This window comes from Dermatophagoides pteronyssinus, unplaced genomic scaffold (genome assembly GCF_027571235.1).
Source record: "Dermatophagoides pteronyssinus isolate colony J.1.1.1.1 unplaced genomic scaffold, Derpt_VIB-CSIC_2022.12 sq0015, whole genome shotgun sequence".
Lineage (NCBI taxonomy): Eukaryota > Metazoa > Arthropoda > Arachnida > Sarcoptiformes > Pyroglyphidae > Dermatophagoides > Dermatophagoides pteronyssinus.
In genome coordinates, this window is record NW_027461539.1 from 879,815 (window position 1) to 903,441 (window position 23,627).

At 26.5% G+C, this 23,627-nt stretch overlaps 2 protein-coding genes, 2 long non-coding RNA genes and 1 pseudogene across 4 annotated transcripts; 2 read left to right on the forward strand and 3 right to left on the reverse strand.

The window, feature by feature from the left end:
• Positions 1-319: 319 nt before the first annotated feature.
• LOC142645613 (uncharacterized) lies at positions 320-1,035 on the reverse strand. Its single transcript, XR_012846702.1, has 2 exons — positions 799-1,035; positions 320-739 (listed from the first exon to the last, which is right to left on the reverse strand). It is a non-coding gene; the product is annotated as an uncharacterized LOC142645613 (long non-coding RNA).
• Positions 1,036-2,244: 1,209 nt separating this feature from the next.
• Positions 2,245-5,068, forward strand: LOC113791598 (uncharacterized; annotated as a pseudogene).
• Positions 4,030-7,836, reverse strand: LOC142645609 (uncharacterized). Its single transcript, XR_012846697.1, has 2 exons — positions 7,538-7,836; positions 4,030-7,419 (listed from the first exon to the last, which is right to left on the reverse strand). It is a non-coding gene; the product is annotated as an uncharacterized LOC142645609 (long non-coding RNA).
• Positions 7,837-8,777: 941 nt separating this feature from the next.
• kst (spectrin beta chain, non-erythrocytic 5 kst) lies at positions 8,778-21,116 on the forward strand. Its single transcript, XM_027341442.2, has 4 exons — positions 8,778-8,940; positions 9,014-17,894; positions 17,964-20,693; positions 20,754-21,116. The coding sequence occupies exons 1-4, from the start codon at positions 8,797-8,799 to the stop codon at positions 20,963-20,965; spliced, it is 11,967 nt and encodes a 3,988-aa protein (XP_027197243.2). The 5' UTR covers positions 8,778-8,796; the 3' UTR covers positions 20,966-21,116.
• Positions 21,032-21,669, reverse strand: LOC142645608 (gem-associated protein 6-like). Its single transcript, XM_075822211.1, has one exon. It carries the CDS (start codon positions 21,607-21,609, stop codon positions 21,121-21,123), a length of 489 nt encoding a protein of 162 aa, XP_075678326.1. The 5' UTR covers positions 21,610-21,669; the 3' UTR covers positions 21,032-21,120.
• Between the last annotated feature and the right edge of the window lie 1,958 nt (positions 21,670-23,627).

The window sequence follows — 23,627 nt, forward strand, 5'->3', positions numbered from 1 at the left end:
AAATTCGAAAATTATTAAAAAAAAATAAACAACTTTCGCCATCTTTCGGTAACAAACAGAAACATTTTCATATATGATTGAGCGCCACCTTGTTTGTTTTTTTTCTTTTCAGCCTTGGTATAATAAATCTACACTCAGAAAAATCGACCCCCTTTTTGGGGCAAAAATTAAGCTCCGCCTTTTTTGGCCGACGTTTACTTTTTGAGCGCATGTTCGCATTTATTCCCGTAAACTTTCTTTATTCTTGAAATTGTAAATTTCTTGAATATTTTCTTTCCATAACCATAAACCATATTCAATAAAAATAATAACAAACTAATGAGAATAAGAAAAAAGATGTTTATTTATTGTTATAAAAAAATAAATTTTTCGTTATGGATTAAGTGCAAACAATCAAGTATTTTGAATTTATCAATTTTGATTAAAAAAAGATTTTAGGTAGATTTTTCCATATATTCGTATGTAGATCTTTCATAGCTAATGTTTGATTGTTGCACTCAATGTATTTAATTCTGATTCTTGTTAATTTAAAATTCACGATATTTAATTCAGTCCGTAAAATCATATATTTACAATAGATCATCCAATAGATGTTCGAGGTTTCACATTCTCTCATTTCACAAGTTCTTCTTCGTCTTACATGGGCGAATCTGGGTAGATAATAATAATAGTACTGGAGACATTTCGCCAATGGCACTTGTGTCATAATGACAGATTCAAGAAAATAAGATAATACAATCTAAAATCAAAATTACAAAAAGAATCGGTAAGAAAAATTAAGACTTAGGAAAATTGAACTTTCCTGGACAAATGCATCTTGGAAAATTTCGAAACCAATTCAGAAGTTGATTTGCTCATCAATTTGCTCGACTTGTGACCGTTATATGGCGAAACTTTGATTCAAATTTTGTCCTTATGTAATGATAAACATTCTTGTTTAATTCGTAATGATAAAGTAAAAAAAGATGTTTATTTCGGATTCTCGATTCGAGATTGAAATTTTTCGGCAATATCGAAACATTTTCGAACTCGAAGTTAATGTTTCGTTTTTTGCAATGTTCGATTTTCTTTTCGGAAGATTACAGTCGTTCTTCGCATAACACGGTATTTGTACAACAGTGGAACGAATTAACCGTGTTCCAAGAGAAACGACTGTATGGAACTAAGTCAACCGCCACGTGCATTTGTGTCTTTCGTCACATTAATTTTTTCGTCGTCATTTCACAACGAAGTTCGGCTATTCGACTAAGTTTTTAATGGAAATAATTAACGAATTTGGTGATTCAAAGTTGATTTATTGTTGCAAAATGGAACGAATTTTGATCCGGATATCTTAAAGACAACCGAGATACTCAATGATTGAAACATTCTGAATGTAATGTAATGAAAAAAACATTGAACATCATTGTGCTAAATGTTCCTAAATGAATGCCTGTTCATGAAACAGTTTGTTTCAAATTTTTCAAACAAAACCTAAAATTGTCACCGAATCAAGAATCAAATTTAAGTGGCGTCTTTTTCGATTGGTGAACCACAGAATGTATTTGAAATTTCTGAATTTTTCAAGTCATAATCGATCATTATTCTAAGGATATTGTTATGGAATTCAAAGTCGTGTGTCATTGTTAACAAGATATATGGGTTCACCAACAGAACTTCAAGTGAAATTGTGGAAACGTTTATGGAAATATTTAAATGGACCAAATTCAATAATTTTGAATTACTCATTTAGATTAAGACCTTACTATCATAACATAATGAAATTCACAATGGACTTAACGCTTTTGCGAACTGGAAAAAAACGAAAAGAATTGAATTCAAATTTATTTATTTATTGTTTTTGCTTAAACCAATTTCTTATTTTTTGTTTTAATAAAACAATTTATTTTTCTTTTATTTCAATTACTGATGAATTACTGGTGAATTTTTGAATTGATATTTTAAAAGAAATTTGCTAACAACAAAAAAATACTCATAGAAAAAGTTTCCGGGAACAAGTTGAAAACCAAGTTGAAAATTGGAGCGAAATTCAAATTCATTAAAATAATGCCGTTCAAATAATAGGTTACTGTGCATAGAAAGTTAGGAGAAATTTTTTCTTATTTAGGCTCCGCCTTTTTTGGCCGATGTTTACTTTTCCCCTAACTTATACTGTACATCGGACAGACGTACAATTTTTCTGAGTGTAAATAAAATAATCAACAACATTTACAACATTTCGTTCATTTTATTTCATTTCATTCGATGAGATTTGTATATATGCTGATGAATGAATGAATGAATATGAACAAGTGAAAATAAAACAACAACAAATCAAATGTAGTTGTAATATATTTTTTTTTCTTGTCTATTCTGTGTTATTTGACTTATGTTCAAAAGTTGTTGTTGTCTAATTGATCAACGTAATGGTATATTGACGAGAGTCTACGATAGAAAAAAAATATTCAATCACTTTCTGTTTTTTTTTGCTGCAAATTTTCTGGTTGTACCCAATGCGAATGTCCAGTTGATTATTTATTATTTTGTTTTTCTCTTCTCATCATTGATTGTTGAAGCTGTTTTTTTGTTTTGTTTTGTTTTCATATTGATTCTGATAACATTTAAAAATCAATAAATATAAAAATGGGTAATAAATCATCATTAATGTTACAAGATGAAGAGATTAATGCAATCCAAAATGAAACTGGATGTAAGTTTTTTTTTCTTTAATTGAGTAAATTTTAATTTTAATTTTTATCTGAAAACGCGAATAGTTAGTGCATCACAAATCGAACGTTTGTATAGCCGTTTTACTAGTTTGGATAAAGGTGATAATGGTACATTAGGACGTGAAGATTTTCTTCGTATACCAGAATTGGCTATTAATCCACTTGGTGATCGTATTGTACAAGCATTTTTTTCCGAAACCGATTCATTTGATGATCGAATAAATTTTCGTCAATTTATGCGTATATTGGCAAGATTTCGTCCGATTAAAAAAAATCGTGAAATCAAATTAAATTCACGTGAAGATAAACTACGTTTTGCATTCAAAATGTATGATTTAGATGGTGATGAAAAAATTTCACGTGATGAATTACTGGCAGTGTTACATATGATGGTCGGATCAAATATATCAACCGAACAATTGGCTAATATTGCCGATCGTACTATAATGGAAGCCGATAAAGATGGTGATCAATATATAACATTTTCAGAATTTTGTAAAACATTAGAACGAACTGATGTTGAAGGAAAAATGTCGATCAGATTTCTTCATTGAATTCAAAGTTTATTGGATTTATTTTTGTTTCCACCTAATTTTTTTTCCAATTAATCAATGTTTTTTTTTCTTTTCATTCATTCCTCATCTGAATATTTGATTTGATTTTTCAAACAAAATCTTTAATTCACCTAAATGTAAACTTTCCATAGGTTATTAGTTTTTTATTATTATTATTTTCCTCTTTTATTTTCTTAAATTTTTTATTTTCTCAAAAACAAATTCAAATATTTTATCCAATTTTATTCCGAAAAAAATGATATAAAATGTTGTTGCTGCGTAATTATCAGATTTGATTGAAATCCAAATTGTTTATTTTGTAACTCGGGTGATTGATAATTATAAAGTTGATTAGTTGAGTTTTGGTTTATTTGCTTAGTATAAACTTGGCAACTTTTATTGTTTTTTCCGATTTTTGTTTGATGAGTGTCACTAATATCACTATGTCAAATTTTGTTTTTTGTAAACAAAAATTTTTATTTTTGTAAATAAGTTTTAATACGACTTTAATCGGTTAATAGGAGTGTGAAAAAAAATGGAAAAAATTAAACTTCCTAATGATGAATTTTTGAAATGAATTTAACCGAAAATTCAACGGCAGCCGATTTGATTCGAATAATTTGTCAAAATCATTATGATATTCATGTTGACGATGATGATGATGATAATCAAGAAATTTTTAATGTTTTTGCAATTTGGATTACCGAAACAACTTCGAATGACAATGATCGATTAATTAAATTTCAATTACCATTAAATCGTAGACATTGTTTACATGAAATGAAAGAAAAATTTTTAAAACTTTTAAAAGAAAAACAAAAAAATCATCCGTACAATTTCGTTTTGGTCGTAATGGATATTTATCGATAAAAGATGAAGAAAAAATTAATAATAAAAAATTACTTCGAATTTTATATTTAGAAGCACGTGATAATATTAATAAAAATATTTATCCATTGAATATATCTGAACTATTAAAATCATGGGAAATTGATTATCGTATCAATCGAATATTGTTGTTGGCGGATAAACATAATGAATCAATTGAATCATCACGTTCCAGCATCGAAATCAATAAAGATTTATATAAAACATTAAAAAAACAAACAAAAACCGTATCCTATCATAATTCATTACGTAAAACACCGAATCGTTGGAAAATGTTAATGAATGTAAAGAAAACATGTATGAATTTACAAAAAGATATTGAAAAAATAGGCAGTGGTGACGATGTTGTTGATCGAATAAATCCCGAAATTGCATTATATATGGAATATTTGGACATTTGTCGTAAATCAATTCCTTGTTATGGTGGATTTTTTTTCGAAGCACAAATGGAACGATCAATTCGTGATGCATTTATACATAAAAATTTTTATGATAAAAAAATTTTAATCGGTATCAATGAAAATGGTCTACATTTGATCAACAATGAATGTCCGGTAAATGAAAAAATATTTGAATTTTCTTTTTAATTTCTATTTGATTTTGATCAATTTTTTCAATTTTTTCCCCCGATAGAAAATCATTTCATCCATTCCGTTTTCCGAATTTTCCTATGCAATATTAGGTTCGGAAAAAGATCATCATCAAGGTCTTTTGCTTATCAAAACAAAAGATGATAAAGTTCGAAAAATTTTCACCCGTCAAGCATCGTTTATTGATAAAACAGTTAAACAACATGTTGTTGAACAAGCTGTTTAATTTTCAAAAATTGTTTGTTTTTAAATCGTGAATTTTGTTTTGTTTTTCAAAATGTTTTTCCTTTCTATATTGTTGAAAAATAAAAATCTTGTCAAAATCAAATCATAATAATAATCCATTTTATTTTGGTTGAAGGTGAAAAAATTTTTTTTGTTTCTTTTTTCATGTTGTTTGTGTGAACAATGAAACAAAACGGCAAAAGTGTTGAATGCTACCTTGAAGTTATTGATTGTTGATGGTTGATGGGATAATATTTTTTTTTGGTTGGTCAAACTCAAGGAAACAGAAAACAGATGATTCAGAAAAAAAAACAATGTAGAAGTTAAAGTGTTAAATTCAATTTTCAGCTGTCCTTTTTTCTTTTCTTTCTTTTTGCTAACAAAATATCAATCTAAATATGATTGGAAATTTTCATTTTTCTGCCAATTAATTTGATGCTAACCAAGAAAAAAAAAATATCGACTGACTAACCACTAATACAAATGAAATTACAATGCAAAAATCTGTTTTTTTCTTTTTTTTTTCTTCTTTTGGCAACTGGTCATCATCGCCATAGCCATCGATGATAGGCAACCGAAGCAACAAAAAAGAAAGTTATTTCGGTACACTCAATACTGAAGAAGAAGAATACAATCTTTGCTTGTTTGCATTTGTTTGGCGGCTTTTGTGGCCACATTGCAAATATACATACAAGATCGTAGTCGCAGCAACATTACCCAAACATACCAACCAAACACATGCATCTTCATTCCTATAGCCATACTGGTTTTTTTAGTATTTCGAGAGTGGAGAAAAAAGGCATGATCCAACTGAAAGAGAGAGAGAGAGAGAGGTAATCATTTATCACGCGAGAGATCATGATTGAATCATGGTGAGGTTTTTTATTATTATTGATATTTTATTTTATTTTATTTTTGGTTGGTTCATATTGATGCGATATATCAGAGATTTGGGAAAACAAAATATCAATCCAGGTAATTAAGCAAAACAAATCAACCAACCAGCCAACCAACCAACCAACCAACGAATATCTTGAATCCAACATTGACATTGTTTTTAATAAAATTTTCATTTATTTTTTTTGTTATTGTTTTTCGTTTTGTTGTTGTTGTTTATTTGTTTCTGTTTTTCTGTTTTTAATTTTTTTTTGTTTCATCAATTGATTGAAACATAAACAAAAATTCATATTGACATATCATCATCAGAGTGGAAAATATATATTTTTTTCTATCATCATCATCATCATCATAATTTGCATCGATAACAACAACAACAAGGATGATAAAACAATGAAAAAAACAAATGAAAAACATCATCGTCATTGCTATAAGCAACCAGATAATTATCATTTATTGAAATGATAATAATAATAATAAAAAATTGATCATTTCTATCATCATCATCATCATCATTGATTCAACAAGTGGATGATTTTTGATTTTTTGATTTTGATCTTCTGAAATAACAACAAGTGTGAATAACAACAACAATAATAAATTCTTTGAAATAATCGATTGTGAATTTGTGATGAGAATTTCATTTTTGTTTGCAAAAAACATTCTTCTTTTTTTCTTCCATTCTTTTTTCATTATCAACTCGTTTTTTTCCCCGTTGAAAATTAGCCATGAGGTAATGTTATTTTCTCTGTTGACACTTGTTGCTTGCTTTTTTCCAAATTTTTTCAAACTGGAAATTTATATCTTTACCATGTAATTATGATGATTGAAAATTTTTTTTCTAATGTTATTTGCTCTGTTATTAGTAATAATAATAGCAATAATAAAAGAAGAAAGATTAAAGCAAATATGAAATGATATGGCGCCAATTTTATGATGATGATGATGATAATAATTATGAAAAAGCCAAAACTGACTCCAATAAAATGAAAGTCTATTTTCATTTCTTTTACTTTCATTTGTTGTTAATATAGTCTTTACTACATCAAAACGAAAGTCAGTTAATAAGGATATCATAAATATTAATCAAAAAATGTCGGGATTATTATATTAGATGATGATGATGAATCTGGTGGTAAATTTTTTTTTTGGATTCAATGATCCAAAAGTTTTCTTTTGTTGTGTTGTGTTGTTATCATTTCTTTTTTGTTTGGTTGAAGAGGATGAAATTGCAATATATTTTAAAACTTGTCATGATGATTATGATGTTCTATAATCATTATTATCATCATGATCAAATGGGCGATAGAAAAAAAACGGATTAAGTTTTGACATTGATGTTGCTTTGATGATAATTATGATGTTGATTGTTGATTGCTGCTATCATATCAATTTGACATATAAATTTTTTTTGTTGTTGATTGTTTGGTTGGTTGATCCTTTTTTTTCAAAATCATTAAACTTGTTGTATGATGTTTGTACCATTTTTTTCGATTCATAATTGAATTTAATAGTTTTGTTTAGTTCTTTCCCTCCTCACGATACACATATGATGATCTAAATTTAAAAGAAAAAGAAAAAGAAAATTAATAGCTTTTAGGATTTATCAATTAATTAATTAATCAATTAATCAATAAAATTTAATGATTCAAAAAACAAAGATTGATTTGATAACAGTTTAGTGATACAGGTTGATGTTGTTTGATATATTTTGGATAAAAATCACGAATAATCGATAGTCGGATGCACACAAACCAAACAATCGATGCATACAATCGATTATTATTTTTATTTTTTTTTTTTGGATGAATCAAATTTCCCGTAACAAAAGAAATGTGATTTTTTTCTCCCTTCAATTTTTTTTTTCTTCTGACTAATTTTGTCGGCTATATTTATAACCATTTTTTTTTTGATGATCAATTTCCATTCAGAGAAAGAAAACAAAACTCACCATAATCATCATTATTATTAACAAAAAAAAAAAAAAAAAAAAAATAGTAACTTTCGGTGGGATTAATCAAAAAAAAAACGTTCGAAACAAAATTGCGCCCATACATTGATGATGTTATCTCGTTTATCCAACTTTTAAACGAATAACAAAGAAGAATTATTACGCCCAATTTAGATAGCCAACAAATTTATGATTTTCATTATCATTTGCAACAACAACAACAACAACAACAACAACAAAAAGATCAAAAATCAAATAACCATCATCATCATCATTGTCATTATTGTTCAGTGAACAAATAGGTATTCAAATATATTCATATTATACCTGAGTGATATTCAATTCAATTGATTTTGAATCGATTAAATTATCAATGTCATTGTCATTTTGATAAAATTTATCATCATTGTTGTTGATGATTATCTTTTTTTTGTATTCAGTTTGTTTTCTCCAATATCATTCATTCATTCATTCAGTGTTTTCTTTTCCCCACTACAAATCACATCATTTGTGTTTAGTTTGATGTTTATTGATCGATTTATTCGATCAAAAGAAAGAATAATTTCCGATTCCAATTTTGCTGTTTGATTTTTTTTTGTTGTTTGTTTGTTTGTTAAGCGATCATCATTTTGTGTTTGTTTGTTTTGAAAAAATTGATGGAGTTTTTTTTTCTTTGACAAAAAAAAATTTCTACGAAAATTTAATGATGTTTGCTTTTTGATGATTGATGTTGTCGGTATGTTGATTTGTTTGTTTTTGTTTGACTTTTTTTTCCTCTTCAGGTTTCCTAAAAAGCAAATATATTCATCATTTAGATAATATATATTTCTTGTTGTAAGGTGTTTTTTTGATTATCAATTATTATCGATTTATGGTGAAAATTTTCTAATTTTTTTTCTAATTTTTCCTTTATAGAAAATAAATATCAATTTTTATTCATTGAAGAAAAGCGTGGATCAAATCAATAAAGATTAAAAAAAACAATGGAAAATCATAAAAAAAGTTATTCATCACATGATGAAAGTGCTTATATATTTGAAAAAAAACGTATCGTTCAACTACATGAAGAACGTATTAAAGTACAGAAAAAAACATTTACAAAATGGATGAATTCATTTATACAAAAGGTATTTGAATGTTTTGTTGAAATGAATGTTTTTTTTTAATTATAAGAATTTTTTCTTCTTTACTTTTTCTTAGGCCAAATTAGAAGTTGATGATATATTTGTTGATCTTGCTGATGGTAAAAAATTATTAAAACTTTTGGAAATAATTAGTGGTGAAAAACTTGGCAAACCAAATAATGGAAAATTACGTGTACAAAAAATTGAAAATGTTAATAAATGTTTAGCATTTTTACATACTAAAGTTAAATTGGAAAGTATTGGTGCCGAGGATATTGTCGATGGAAATAAAACATTAATTTTAGGTCTACTTTGGACAATAATTTTACGTTTTCAAATTCAAGATATTGAAATTCAATTGGAAGAAAATACCGATAAAAAACATTCAGCCAAAGAAGCATTATTATTATGGTGTCAACGTAAAACTAATGGCTATCCTAATGCAAAAGTTACAGATTTTACACAAAGTTGGCGTAATGGAATGGCATTCAATGCTTTAATTCATTCACATCGTCCTGAATTGATTAATTATGAACAATTAGATCCGAAAAATTCAATAGAAAATCTAAATAATGCTTTCAAAATTGCTCAAGAAAATCTTGCCATACAACCATTATTAGATCCTGAAGATGTTGATACAGAAAAACCGGATGAAAAATCTATTTTAACTTATGTATCATCATATTATCATACATTTGCCAAATATAATTCTGAACTTATTAGTGGTAAACGTATAACAAATATTATATCACAATTAATGGAAATTGATCGTCTTCAATTGAATTATGAACTTTTGACAACTAATCTTCTCAATTGGATTCAAATGAAAATTCATCAATTAGATAAACGTGAATCATTTGCCAATTTAGATCAAATTCAAAATGAATTTGCTCGTTTCAAAGACTATAGAACAGTGGAAAAACCGCCAAAATATCGTGAACGTAGTGAAATTGAAGCTTTATTGTTCAATATTCAAACCAAAAGAAAAGCATTGGGTCAGGTTTTATATTTACCACCGGAAGGAAAATTAATCCAAGATATTCACAAAAGTTGGGTAGATCTGGAAAAAGCTGAACATCGTCATGAATTAAAATTACGTGAAGAAATGCGACGTTTAGAACAAATAAACAATATGGCTGATAGTTTTTATCGAAAATGTAATATTCGTAAAAGTTATCTTGATGAAATGATACAAGTATTAAGCGATGTTCGTTATGGAAATAATCTAAGTCAAGTTGAAGCAACTATTAAAAAACATGAAGCAATTTCTGCTGATATTTTATCAAGAAAAGAACGTATCGATTCATTGCAACAAATGACTGTTGAATTGAAAAATGAAAATTATTTTTTCATTGATAAAGTGGAAAATTTTTTCCAGGAAATAAAAATTTCATGGGATAAATTAATATCAATATTGGAAATGCATCAGAAAAATCTATCAACTGCATCAAATTTTATGCGTACTAAATCCGAAATCGAAACAATTGTCAATGAATTTTTAGATCTTATCAAACGTATTAATATTGATTCTAATGTTACTCATCTGCGTACAGCTGAAGAATATTTACAAACACATACATTATTGGAAGCACAAATCGCATCAAATGATGAAACAGTAAAACGTTTAACTAATAATGCAAATAAATTATTAGAACAAGAACAAATTCAACAATCATTATTGTTACAAAAAGAGATACCAAATCTACAGGAAAGTTTACATTCATTACAAAAATTACATGAAACATTAAAACAACAATCATTGATAAAACGAAAAAAATTGATTAAACTTCGTGATTTTTATCGTTTGCTACAAGATATTGAAGAAGAAGAAACAACATTAGCCGATAAATTAAATATTTGCCAGGCAATATTACCAGGTAAAGATTTATTGGGTGTAATTTCTTTACAACAAAAACATAATGTTTTTGAAGCCGAAATTAAAGCACATGATGGTAGAATTAAGATAATCGAAAAGAAAGCACAAATTTTTATGGAAAATGATTCAATGGAAAAGAAAATTATTGAAGATAAATTAGAAGCATTATATGAAATTTGGAAAAGATTACAAGAAATAAGTGCTACAAAATCAAAAGAATTGGCTATAATTATTGAAGCATTTCAATATTATTCAGATGCAAATGAAACTGAATCATGGTTGAAAGAAAAAATTCATCTAGCTAAATCCGAAGATTATGGTAATGATGAACAAACTGCCCAGGCATTACTTAAACGACATAATTTTCTTGAAAGTGAAATTATGTCATATTCAAATGAAGTTGAACGTTTAAATATTCAATCGGAAAAAATGATCAATTCAGATGTAGAAAGTTTATTTGTTTTGGGTGCACAACAATTTTCATTTGATAATAATTCGATTGATAATGAACAATCAACGATCGATGAAATCAATGATGAAACTGAAACGACAGAAATTTCCGAAAAAATACCTCAAGTTTATGTGATTTATGATTATGCAACAGAAAATTTTCATGTAAAAAAAGGTGATATTTTAATTTTGATTGCCAAAACTACACCGGATTGGTGGAAAGTTTGTTTCGAAGGGATGACTGATCAATTTTATGTGCCATCAAATTATGTCAAAGAAATTGAACCGAAAATCGTAAATCGAAAACAGATGGAAAAACCATTACAACAACAAAGAAAACTTTCGTCAATAGTCAAAAGACGTCATAGTAAACGTCGTTTATCAATTGTTTATGGTGCTGATACTGTTGAACAAAGACGGCTGTTAATAAATACAAATTATAAAAGATTAATTGATCTTTGTAAGATACGAAGAAAATCATTAGAAGAATCGATAAAAATGTTTTGTTTTAATAGTGAATGTGATTCGTTTGAAAATTGGTTGAATGATATGGAAAATACAATTGAAAAATCAATGAACGTAAAAAAAGAACAACATCAACAACAAGAAAATTCTAAAACACAATCAAATGATTTGAGTAAACAATTTGAAAAAATGATTACCGATTTATTAGCTAATCGTTCACGTTTGGATGAAATTAATCGAATGTCGAATGAAATGAATTCACCAATGTATATGTCGATAATGAAAAAACGTAAAGAACAAATTCAAAAAAAATGGGATCAAGTGAATTTTCTACAAAAACAATTGGGTAAAAATATTGAAGGTTTAACATCGGTTGAAGTATTTGATTCGGCATGTACTGAAACACTTGAACGTATAAATGATAAATTGGAAAAAATAAATGATTATTATTATTTGGATGTTGGTCAAGATTTAAAAACAGCACAAGCATTACAAAGAAAACATGAAAATCTTGAATTAGAATTAATACCGATAACAGATTCATTGAAAAAATTGAATATAATTTCGGAAAATGTAAAATCATCATATCCATTGGAAAAATCAAGAGTTGATAAACGTTTAGCTGAATTGAAACAATTATGGGAACAATTGAAAAAATGTTCGGATGAAAAACGTAGCTGGTTGGATAAAATGATTGGTTTACAAATTATTAAAAATTCATCCAACGATATTAATGCATGGCTTAATGGTTATGCAAAACAACTATTACAATATGATCAAATGGATCCATCATTTAAAAATGTTGAAAGTTTGGAAACAATTACTAAAGAACATAATGATCTTTTAGTTGATATAAAAGGTAAACATAATGATATTGAAGATTTAAAAAATTTAGCAGAAAAATTAAAAAATCAAATCGATCCAAATGAATTGAAAATTGTTGATGAAATATCGGAAAAATATGAACAAATCTATCAAGAATGGATTGAAAAAACAAATTTTCTTCGACAATGTTCTGAATTGAATTGTTTTAATCAGGAAGCTGATCGTATTGAAACTATTATCGGATCGGATTTAACATTTTTAGAATTTGATGATATTGGTAATAGTTGTCAAGATATTTATGCATTAATCAAAAGACATGAAAGATTTTTGGATACACTGAATGCACAAGATCAACGTATATATAATTTTATTGATTTTGGTGATAAATTAATTCAGAATAATAATTTTGAAATTGATTTGATCAAAGAACGACAGAAAAAAATTATTGAACGTCGAAAAATGCTTAAAGATAAAGCATTTTTAAGACAAAAATTATTGAATGATGCACGAATGTATCATGAAATAAAAAATGATGCTGAAGAATTTTTAAATTGGTGCCAAAACAAACAGAAAAATGTTAAAGATCTTTTTGATGGAAAAGAAATTATTAAAAATGATGCGGATATTGAAAGAAAAATGAAAAAACATCAAACATTAGCTGCAGAAATACGTGCACATCGTATTCAAATGGAAAAAATTCTTAATAATCTTGATGATTTGAATAAAAATTCACATTTAATTTCTACAAATGAATTGGATGAAATTGAACAAAAAGTTAAAAATGAATGGATCGATTTGAATAATGTTATTGAAAATAATGAAAAATTAATGTGTCAAATTTCAAGAAAAATGGAAAGAAAAAAATCATTTCAAACAATGCAAAATCGTTTTGATGAAATTCAATCCGGTATCAATTTGGATGAATTACCAATTGATCGAAGAACTTGTAAAAAACTTTTACAAAAAAATAAATTAATTGAAAAAGAATTATCAACATTGGAAAATAAAGTAAACAATATGAAAACTGATAAACAATCGATTGATGATGATGATCAAACTGATGGTGAAACTGATAATCATAATCAACAATATTCTGATGAAAATGATGGTGATTATAATGAATTAAAAACAACGATAATAAAGCTAAAAGATCCATTGAATAAACGAAATCAACAATTATTACAATTGAATGAATATTTTCAATTTGAATATGATGCTAATGCAGAACTGCAATGGATTAAAGATCGAATAATAATTGTATCATCGAATGATGTACCACAAAATCTAACTGATGCACAAAATTGGTTAAAAAAATTGGAACAAAATTTAAAAAATGAAATCAATACACATGAAAATCATGTTATGAAAATTCTTGATCAAGCCAAAGAATTTATTCAACAGAATCATCTGGAAAGTGATAAAATAAATAAAATATCAGAAGATTTGAATACAAATTGGAATCAATTGATACAATTAACCGAAAATCGAATTGAAAAATTAAAAATCTATCTAAAAATTCGTCAATTTTTATCAGATTGTAATGAAATTGAATTATGGCTGAATGATAAAATGAATATTTTAAATAATCCAATTTATGGTAATGATGAAATAACATTGATAAAATTATTACAAAAACAAAAATCAATGGATCTTGAAATTGATGCTTATTCTGGTCTTATCGATGAACTAGTACGACAATCCGAAGATTTAAGTTTATCAGTAAAAAATGAACCAGAACAAAAATTATTAAAACAACGTGCACAAGATTTAAATGTACAATTGAAAAAGATACAAAAATTATCGAATGAACGTAATCTAAAATTGATTGATTTAAAACAATTTTATGAATATTATCAAGAAAGTAATGATTTTTTAGAATGGTTAAAGAAAAAACAACAAATTTTACTTAATGAAGATTATGGTAAAGATTATGAACATTGTATTATATTACAGGCAAAATTTTTCGATCTAAAACGATTGATTTTGGCCAATGAAGAACTGTATAAACAATGTATGGAAAATTCAAAACGTTTTATTGTACGAAATTCAGAATCTGATCAATCAACAACAACAACAATCGATAATAATAATAGTGAAACAATTGAAACAATATGGCAAGATTTAATGAATCTTTTACAAACTAAAGAACAAAAATTTATTGCAGCAGTAAAAATACATCGATTTAATCGTGATGTTGCCGATGCTTATGAAAGAATACATGAAAAATATTCATTTATTAATAATCAAGATTATGGTCGTGATTGTCAAACAACACAGAATCTGATACGTAATCATGATGTATTTGAAAATGATTTGGTTGCATTAGAAGCACAATTACAAATTTTAATTAATGATAGTGTTAAATTAAAACAAGCTTATCCGGGTGGTAATGCTAAACAAATTGGTGAAAAACTTAAATCAGTTTTAGATTATTGGGAAAAACTTAAAGATTTAAGTACATTTCGTCGGCAAAAATTATGTGATACATATGAATTTTATCAATTTGTTTCGATTGTACGAAATCTTGAACAATGGTCAACAAATCTGATTAATGAAATGAAAATTGATGATGAACAAATTAAAAATGAATTGAATAAAAATTCATTCATATTCCCCGTTGATAAAGCACAGAATGCTAAAAATGTTCATGAAAGAATTAAATCCGAAATTGATTCACGTGAAAATGAATTTAATATTTTAGTTAAAGATGCAAATAAATTGGTAAAAAATCCATTTTATAATCAAATAAAAGAACAAACAGAAAAATTATTAAAAATACGTGATCAACTTTATAATATATGGCAAATAAAAGATGTAACATTAGATCAATTGGTTGATTATTGTATATTTATACGTGATTTAAAACAATTAGAACAATTATGTCAACAATTTAAAAATCGTTTAGAAACATTTGAAACAGAACAAGAACAACAAACAGCTGAAGAAGTGAATAGAAATCTTAAAAAATTTAATGAATTTATTAAATTATTTGAATCACATGAACAAAAATTTAATGGATTAAAAGAATGTGCAACAAAATTATTGGAAAAAAATAATAATCATTCGGATCAAATACAAATCTGTTTAGAAGATTTATTAACAAAAAAAACAAAATTATGGCAAATAATTTTATCCAAAAAAGATCAACTATCAGATGATTTAATTTATGCACAATTTCAACGTGATATAATTGAAACTGATTCATGGATTGATGAAAAACGTATTCAAATTGAACAAATTTCATTACGTGATAAACATAATGATGATATTGAAATAAAATTGAAAAAATTACAAAAACAACAAGCACTTGAAGCTGAAATTAATGTCAATACTGAACGTATAACAGCTATACAAAATAAAGCAAAACATTTAATTACAAAAAATCATCATCATTCAATACAGATTCGTTCACAATTGGATGATATTTTAAAAAAATGGGAAGAATTAAAATTATTAAGTCGAAATATTTGTGAAGGATTTGAAGAAGCTAAAGATATTTATGAATTTAATAAAAATGTTGATTTAGTTGAATCATGGATTCGTGAAAAAGAATTAATGATACAATTCAATGATACTGGTGAAGATTTTGAACATTGTCAAGCATTATTGAAAAAATTGGATGATGTTGGTACCGGTTTAAAGGTGGATGAAGATGAAATTCATCAAATCAATCATTTAGCTGATAAATTATTAAATCAATGTAAAAATGAAAATCAAATTGATGAAAAACGATTATCATTGAATGAAAAATGGAAACAATTACAGGAAAAAATTGCCAATTATCGACAAAGATTAATCAATGCATTGGAAATTCATTCACTCAATAGAGATCTTGATGAAATTAATGAACGTGTAATGGAAAAACATTTACTTGCATCAAAAGAATGTGATGCTAAAGATTTATCATTAGCGGAAAATGAACAACGAAAACATGTATCACTTTGTTATGATATTTATGGTATTGAAAATCATTTTAAAAATATTAATGATAATGATGTACGAAGATTGATTGGTCGAAATCCTGAACTAATGGAAAAATCACGTACAAAAATTCAAACAATTCAAGAAAATTTAAGAAAATTATCACAAGAATGTAGTAATAAAGATGAAAAATTACAATTTGCAATAAAATTGAATAAATTTTTTGATTCAATCAAAGAATATGAAAATTGGGCAAACAATATTTTAGCGGAAAAATTATCGAAAACATTTACATCGGAAAATATTTCACAAGCTGAAATTGAACTGCAAGATCATGAATATATTAAAGATGAATTAATTTCACGAAAACAAAACAATAAAAATCTAAAAGAATATGGATTAAGTTTGTTACAAGAATTGAAACAAAATGAAAATGAAAATCAATTACAAATACAAAAAGTACAAGAATGCATTGACAAAAATGATGAATTACAACGTAAATTAGATCAAGCTTGGGATGATAAATGTAATTATTTAAAACAATGTAAACAATTACATAAATTTAATGATCTTTACAAACAATCGGATTCATGGTTAACTTTGAAAGAAGCATTTCTTACGAATGAAGATCTTGGTTCAAATTTAATAGCTGTAGAAGATTTACTTAAAAAACATGATTCATTTGTTCAATCATTTGCTGGACAACAACGAATAATTGAACTATCAACATTTGCTCAAGAACTTATTGAACAAAAACATTTTGATTTGCATAATATTCAAATGAAAAATGGTGAAATTTTGGAAAGACGAGATAAACTTTTTGAATTGGCAAAAATTCGAAAAAATAAACTAGAAAATTCTAAACTTTATTTTAAATTTTTACAAAGTTATAATGAAATTTATGGTTGGCTTGTGGAAAAAATCAAAGTTGCCAATGATGAATCATATCGTGAATCAATCAATTTGTTATCGAAAAAACAAAAACATGCAGCATTTGAAGCTGAAATCAATTCGAATAAAGAACGAATCGATGAATTATTAAATGAAGGTGATAGCCTAATTAATAATTTACATTTTCGTTCGGAAGAAATTAAAATTAATTTGGATAATATTAAAAAATTAAATCGTCAATTGAATGAAAGTACTGCATTCAAACGTAATCGTCTGAATGAAGCCTATCAAGCATTACAATTTTTTCGTCTTTGCGATGTTCTTTCATCTTGGATCAAAGATATTGAAGCAATTCTAAACGATAAGGATAATGGTAAAGATTTATCTAGTGTACGTAATTTATTGAAAAAACATGAATTACTTGAAAATGATGTCCATAATCATAATGAAAATGTTGAAAATATTAAAGATCAATTGGCACATTTTCAACAAAATAATCATTTTCAAATTGATGAAATTGAAGAAAAAGGTTAGTTTTTAAATCCTTAGTTTTTGATGAATCCAAAAATCTTAATTTTTTGTTTTGTTTTGAATCTAGGTAATCAAGTTATCAAACGTTTTAATGATATACAAAAACCAATTGATCGTCGTCGTGAAATACTTGAAGATTATCATAAATTTTTTCAATTTAAAAATGATGTTGAACATGAATTTTTTTGGATCAAAGAAAAAGAAAATCAACTGAATCAATTTGATAATACAAATTCTGTATTGGATATACAACGATTGATTAAACGTCATAAAATGTTAGAATCAGAAATTCAAACAAGAGAAATTCAATTAAGTGCACTTGTTTCAAAAGGACATAGCCTATTAAAAGCTGAAGGATCTAATCTGGAAGATATAAAATTTTTAACAAATGAACTGCAGAAAAAAATACAATATCTAAAAGATGCTTTTGCTTTGAAACGAATGCATTTGATTGATTCATTGGAATCACATCAATTTTATTCGGATGTTGTTGAAGCTGAAAGCTGGATCAATGAAAAAAATTCCTTTTTATTGAATGATGATAATGGTCGTGATGAAGAATCTGTATCAATGTTGTTGAAAAGATTAGAAGCTATAAGCAATGAATCTGAACGTTTTAATTCCAATTCGATGGCTAAATTGATTCAACAATCGAATCAATTGATAGACAAAAATCATAGTGAAAGTAATGAAATCAAACAAAAATTAGATGGTCTTGTTGAAAAATTTAATCAATTTTCTGAAGAAATAAAAAAGAAAAGACAAACTTTATCACAACGTAGCTTATATTATTCATTTGAACGTGAAGCTGATGAATTAATTTCATGGATTAAAGATCAACAAATTATTGCAAATTCTGAAGATTATGGTCAAGATGTTGAACATATTGAAAGTCTTATTCAACAATTCAATACATTTATTTCATTTATTATGTCGAATGAAGAACGTGTAAAAATATTGGAAAAACAAGCTGAAAATGTTCAAAATTCGGAAGAAAAATTAAAAGAAATACAATCTTCATGGAATCAATTGAAAAAAATGGCTGCTCATCGACAAGAACTGTTACAAAGTGCTGAAGAAGTTCATCGTTTTTGTCGTAGTGCTGATGAAACTGTTTCATGGATACGTGAAAAAGAATCAAGTACTATTTTTGATGAAGTTAATTCAAAATTTGATGATATCAATACGATTAAAGCGAAAATTCATAAACTAGAAGGATTTGAACATGATTTGAATGCTGTTCGTGAACAAGTAGAAACATTATATGTTGAAGCAGATAAATTAATCGATTCATTTGATAATGTTAAAGATCAGATTGAAGAACGTAAAAATGAAGTAAAAGAAGTTTGGGATGATCTTAATATGAAAACCAAATTACATAAAGCAAATTTAATACAAATTGAAAATAGTCAATCATATTTTGATCAATGTATGGAATTATTAACATGGATCAATGAAATGCAAGCATTAATAACGGCTGATGATAAACTTGTTTCGGATGTTATGGCAGCTGAACAACAATTATCCAGACATCAAGAATATGAAACGGAAATTAAATTGAAAAATAAAAATGTTGAAGAAATTCTGGCTACTGGTAAAAGAATTATTTCAGAAGGACATATAATGTCTAAAGAAATCGAACAACGTAATGAAAGAATGAAAAATGCTTATGATAATTTGGTTTTAACATGGCAAAAAAGATTAACTTTATATGAATATAATGTTGATGCAAGGCATTTTGTTCGTGATGTTGAACAAATGGAAAAATGGATTAATGCTAATCATAATTATATTGATGATAATAATTTTGGTGATTCAATTAGCGATGTTGAAGAATTATTAATAAAACATGAAGAATTTGAAAAAACAATTACAACACAATTGGAAAAATTGAATAAAATTGAAAGAATAACATTGATGGAAAAATATTTTGAAAATCTTAAACGTGAAGAAGAAGAACAAAAAGCAGCTGAATTATTAAGACAAGAAAAAGAAAAAAGAATGGAAGAAGAACAGAAACGTATACTTTTCCGTCGTAGTGATGAAGAATCAAAATATTATGAAAACAATGCAAATAAAAGTAAATTAATGTCATCAAAACAATCATCATCATCATCAACGAAAACACCACGAAGATATGCAAGTTTTTCGTTTGTGAAAAAATATCCAAAAATCAAACCACTTACACCGAATTTACCGCAATTTTCCTGTAAAGGAATGTTGGAACGTAAACATCTTTTTGAATCGGGTGGAAAAAAAGCTGAATCTCGAACATGGAAAACTTATTACACTGTTCTTTGTGGTCATTTATTATGTTTTTTTAAAGATAAAAATGCTTTCAATAAAAATTCAGCAGCTTCAGCACCACTTTCCATATTAAATGCTAAATGTGAAAAAATTGAATATAAACAGAAAAAACATGTTTTCAGTATTGAAATGACAAATATGTGTAAATATTTGTTTATAACCAGTGATGAAGATAGACTTCGTGAATGGATTAGTGCTATTACTTTTCGTGCATCACTTCCACCATCTGATCAATTGATTGATTATAAAAATTTTGTACCATCACAACAATCATCAACCGATTTAATTGGTTCATCACAAAATGGTGGTGCTAATAATGTTTCAGATAGTTCTTCATCAAGCCATAAATCATCATTAACATCATTGCCTGATATTCATTCAACAAATCATGAAAATTCACCACAATCACTTAATCAACAACAAATCGATAACAAATCTAATAATAATGAACAAAATAATGAAACAAATTCATCTGATGATAAATCATACTGTAAGTAATGATGAAATAATTGATTACATTTGACTAATTGCTTTTTTTTAATTTATTCAGTTCCATCACCCGAAACATCAAGACCAAAAATCAATAAATATGGCAGTTTACCGGCTAATATGATGCCCATAAAAGAAGATTCAATTTATGCTAAAAATGATCATCCAATTGGATTACCAACCATGAAAAGTTTCGATCAAGATGATATTGGAAGTTTGAATAATGAAAAAACAAAAAAGAAACGTCGAAGTTTTTTTAAACGTAGTCGATAGAAGAAAGAAACAAAAAATTCATCATTGTTCGTTTTCTATAACGAAGAGATATTTATTAAAAATAAATCATTTTATTATTTTTGAAAATTTACAAACATTTCATTACAAATATAACATTTTCATTTTTTATACAATTAAAAAATAAAAAATATCAATCAATTTTGTTCAATAATTGATTTAATTCTATCCAATACAATCATATTTGATGATTTACAATCATTCAATGTATATGGTGGATCAATACAAACATAATATGCAGCTATTAATGTTTGATCAATTTCTTCAACGGGAACATTATTTTTTGCAAAAATATCCAACAATTTTTGACGACTATTTTTCATATTTTCATTCGTATCAATTTCATTGGGATTTACATTTGATGTTTGGAAAAATTTATCACAAAATTTTTGAAAATTTTGATTGAAAATTTCATCACAATTAGCAATAGGTTTTATTGATTTGATTGAATGATAAAAAATCATTAAAATTTGATCAATATCATCATTATTGTAGATAAGAATAGTCAAAGTAACAGGATCAATATTGATCATAAAACCTTGATATCGATGTTTATTAGTTTCAATTTCAATTTTTTTATTGATTAATTCGAATAAAGAATGTCGAATTTTTTGTAATTCAAACATTTTTTCCAAAAAATTTTTCCAAAGAAGTCGCGGATTGATGTATTTTCGTCCAAAAACAAAAAAAAAAATTCTATATTCACATTAAAAGTCGGTACATGTAGAAATGGGCAGTGGATGAACATGCTCGATTCGATTGCACATTGAAACGAATTGGAAACCAAGAAAATGTGCCTGCATGCATGCTTTTTATCATTTCCTATCAAACACTTGTCGAGGTGGAGTTGTGTGTTTGGTTGTTTTATTCCAAAAAATCCAAATATTTTTTTTGTTTCTTATGATGATTTTTTTTGGCTAGAGTAATGATCATTTAAATGATTAATATTTTCAAAGATTATTTGTCCCAATAAACTGAAAATTATTGTGTTTCAAATAACATTTTCTTTTTTGGTTTCCTTAATGTATACTTATCCGTTTTTTGTTTTGAAAATTTTATTCCTAAATAGATGTTTCTTGTCTCTCTGGTCAACCAACAAACAATCCTAAAAATGTAAGAATTCATTTGAAATTTGTTCATTTATTAACAACATCAATAATGATGCCATTATTTTTTGAAAAAAATTTCTGACACCTATTATGAACTATATATTCATGATATCCAATTTTTTTACTGATTGAAATACACTATTTTTTCCTTAAAAAAAGTTCCTATTTACGAAAGCAAACTAAGATTTTTTTTGTTTTTTGATTTTCGTTGATCCATAGGCTCCAAATCCGTGGCTGAAGAATGGTGAACCAAACATGAATGTTCTCATTGGGTAAGTTGTTTTAGCTACACTTTTTTTTTCCTGATCACATTTTAAACCAAGAAAATGATGACCATCTTAGGACACCTTCCCAGTATAAAAAATCATGCGGAATAATTTTTGTTATAAAAAACTGAAGTTTAAAAATATTTTTATCCATTAATTCGAATAAAGAATGTCGAATTTTTTGTAATTCAAACATTTTTTTTCAAAAATTTTTTCCAAAGAAGTCGCGGATTGATGTATTTTCGTCCAAAAACAAAAAAAAATTCTATATTCACATTAAAAGTCGGTACATGTAGAAATGGGCAGTGGATGAACATGCTCGATTCGATTGCACATTGAAACCAAGAAATGTGTGCCTGCATGCATGCTTTTATCATTTCCTATCAAACACTTGTCGAGGTGAGTTGTGTGTTTGGCCTTTTTATTCCCAAAAAATCCAAATATTTTTTTGTTTCTAATGATGATTTTTTTTGGCTAGAGTAATGATCATTTAAATGATTAATATTTTCAAAGATTATTTGTCCCAATAAACTGAAAATTATTGTGTTTCACCATAACATTTTCTTTTTTGGTTTCCTTTTAATGTATACTTATCCGTTTTTTGTTTTGAAAATTTTATTCCTAAATAGATGTTTCTTGTCTCTCTGGTCAACCAACAAACAATCCTAAAAATGTAAGAATTCATTTGAAATTTGTTCATTTATTAACAACATCAATAATGATGCTATTATTTTTTGAAAAAATTTTCTGACACCTATTATGAACTATATATTCATGATATCCAATTTTTTACTGATTGAAATACACTATTTTTTCCTTAAAAAAAGTTCCTATTTACGAAAGCAAACTAAGATTTTTTTTTGTTTTTTTTTGTTTTCGTTGATCCATAGGCTCCAAATCCGTGGCTGAAGAATGTGAACCAAACATGAATGTTCTTAATTGGGTAAGTTTTAGCTACACTCTTTTCCTGATTACATTTTAAACCAAGAAAATGATGACCATCTTAGGACACCTTCCCAGTATAAAAATCATGCGGAATAATTTTTGTTATAAAAAACTGAAGTTTAAAAATATTTTTATCCATTTTGATTATAAAGTTTTACTTTCAATGATGAATTTTAATATGCAAAATTTTTTTTTTCATTTCAGTTATTTAAAATCATTTTTTTAAAAGAAAAATTGGCTCAACTAATCCAAGTAAGTATGATTGAAAATGAAAATATCAATGGTTGTGACCAAACTTGATGAAAAAACAAATAAAAAAAACAA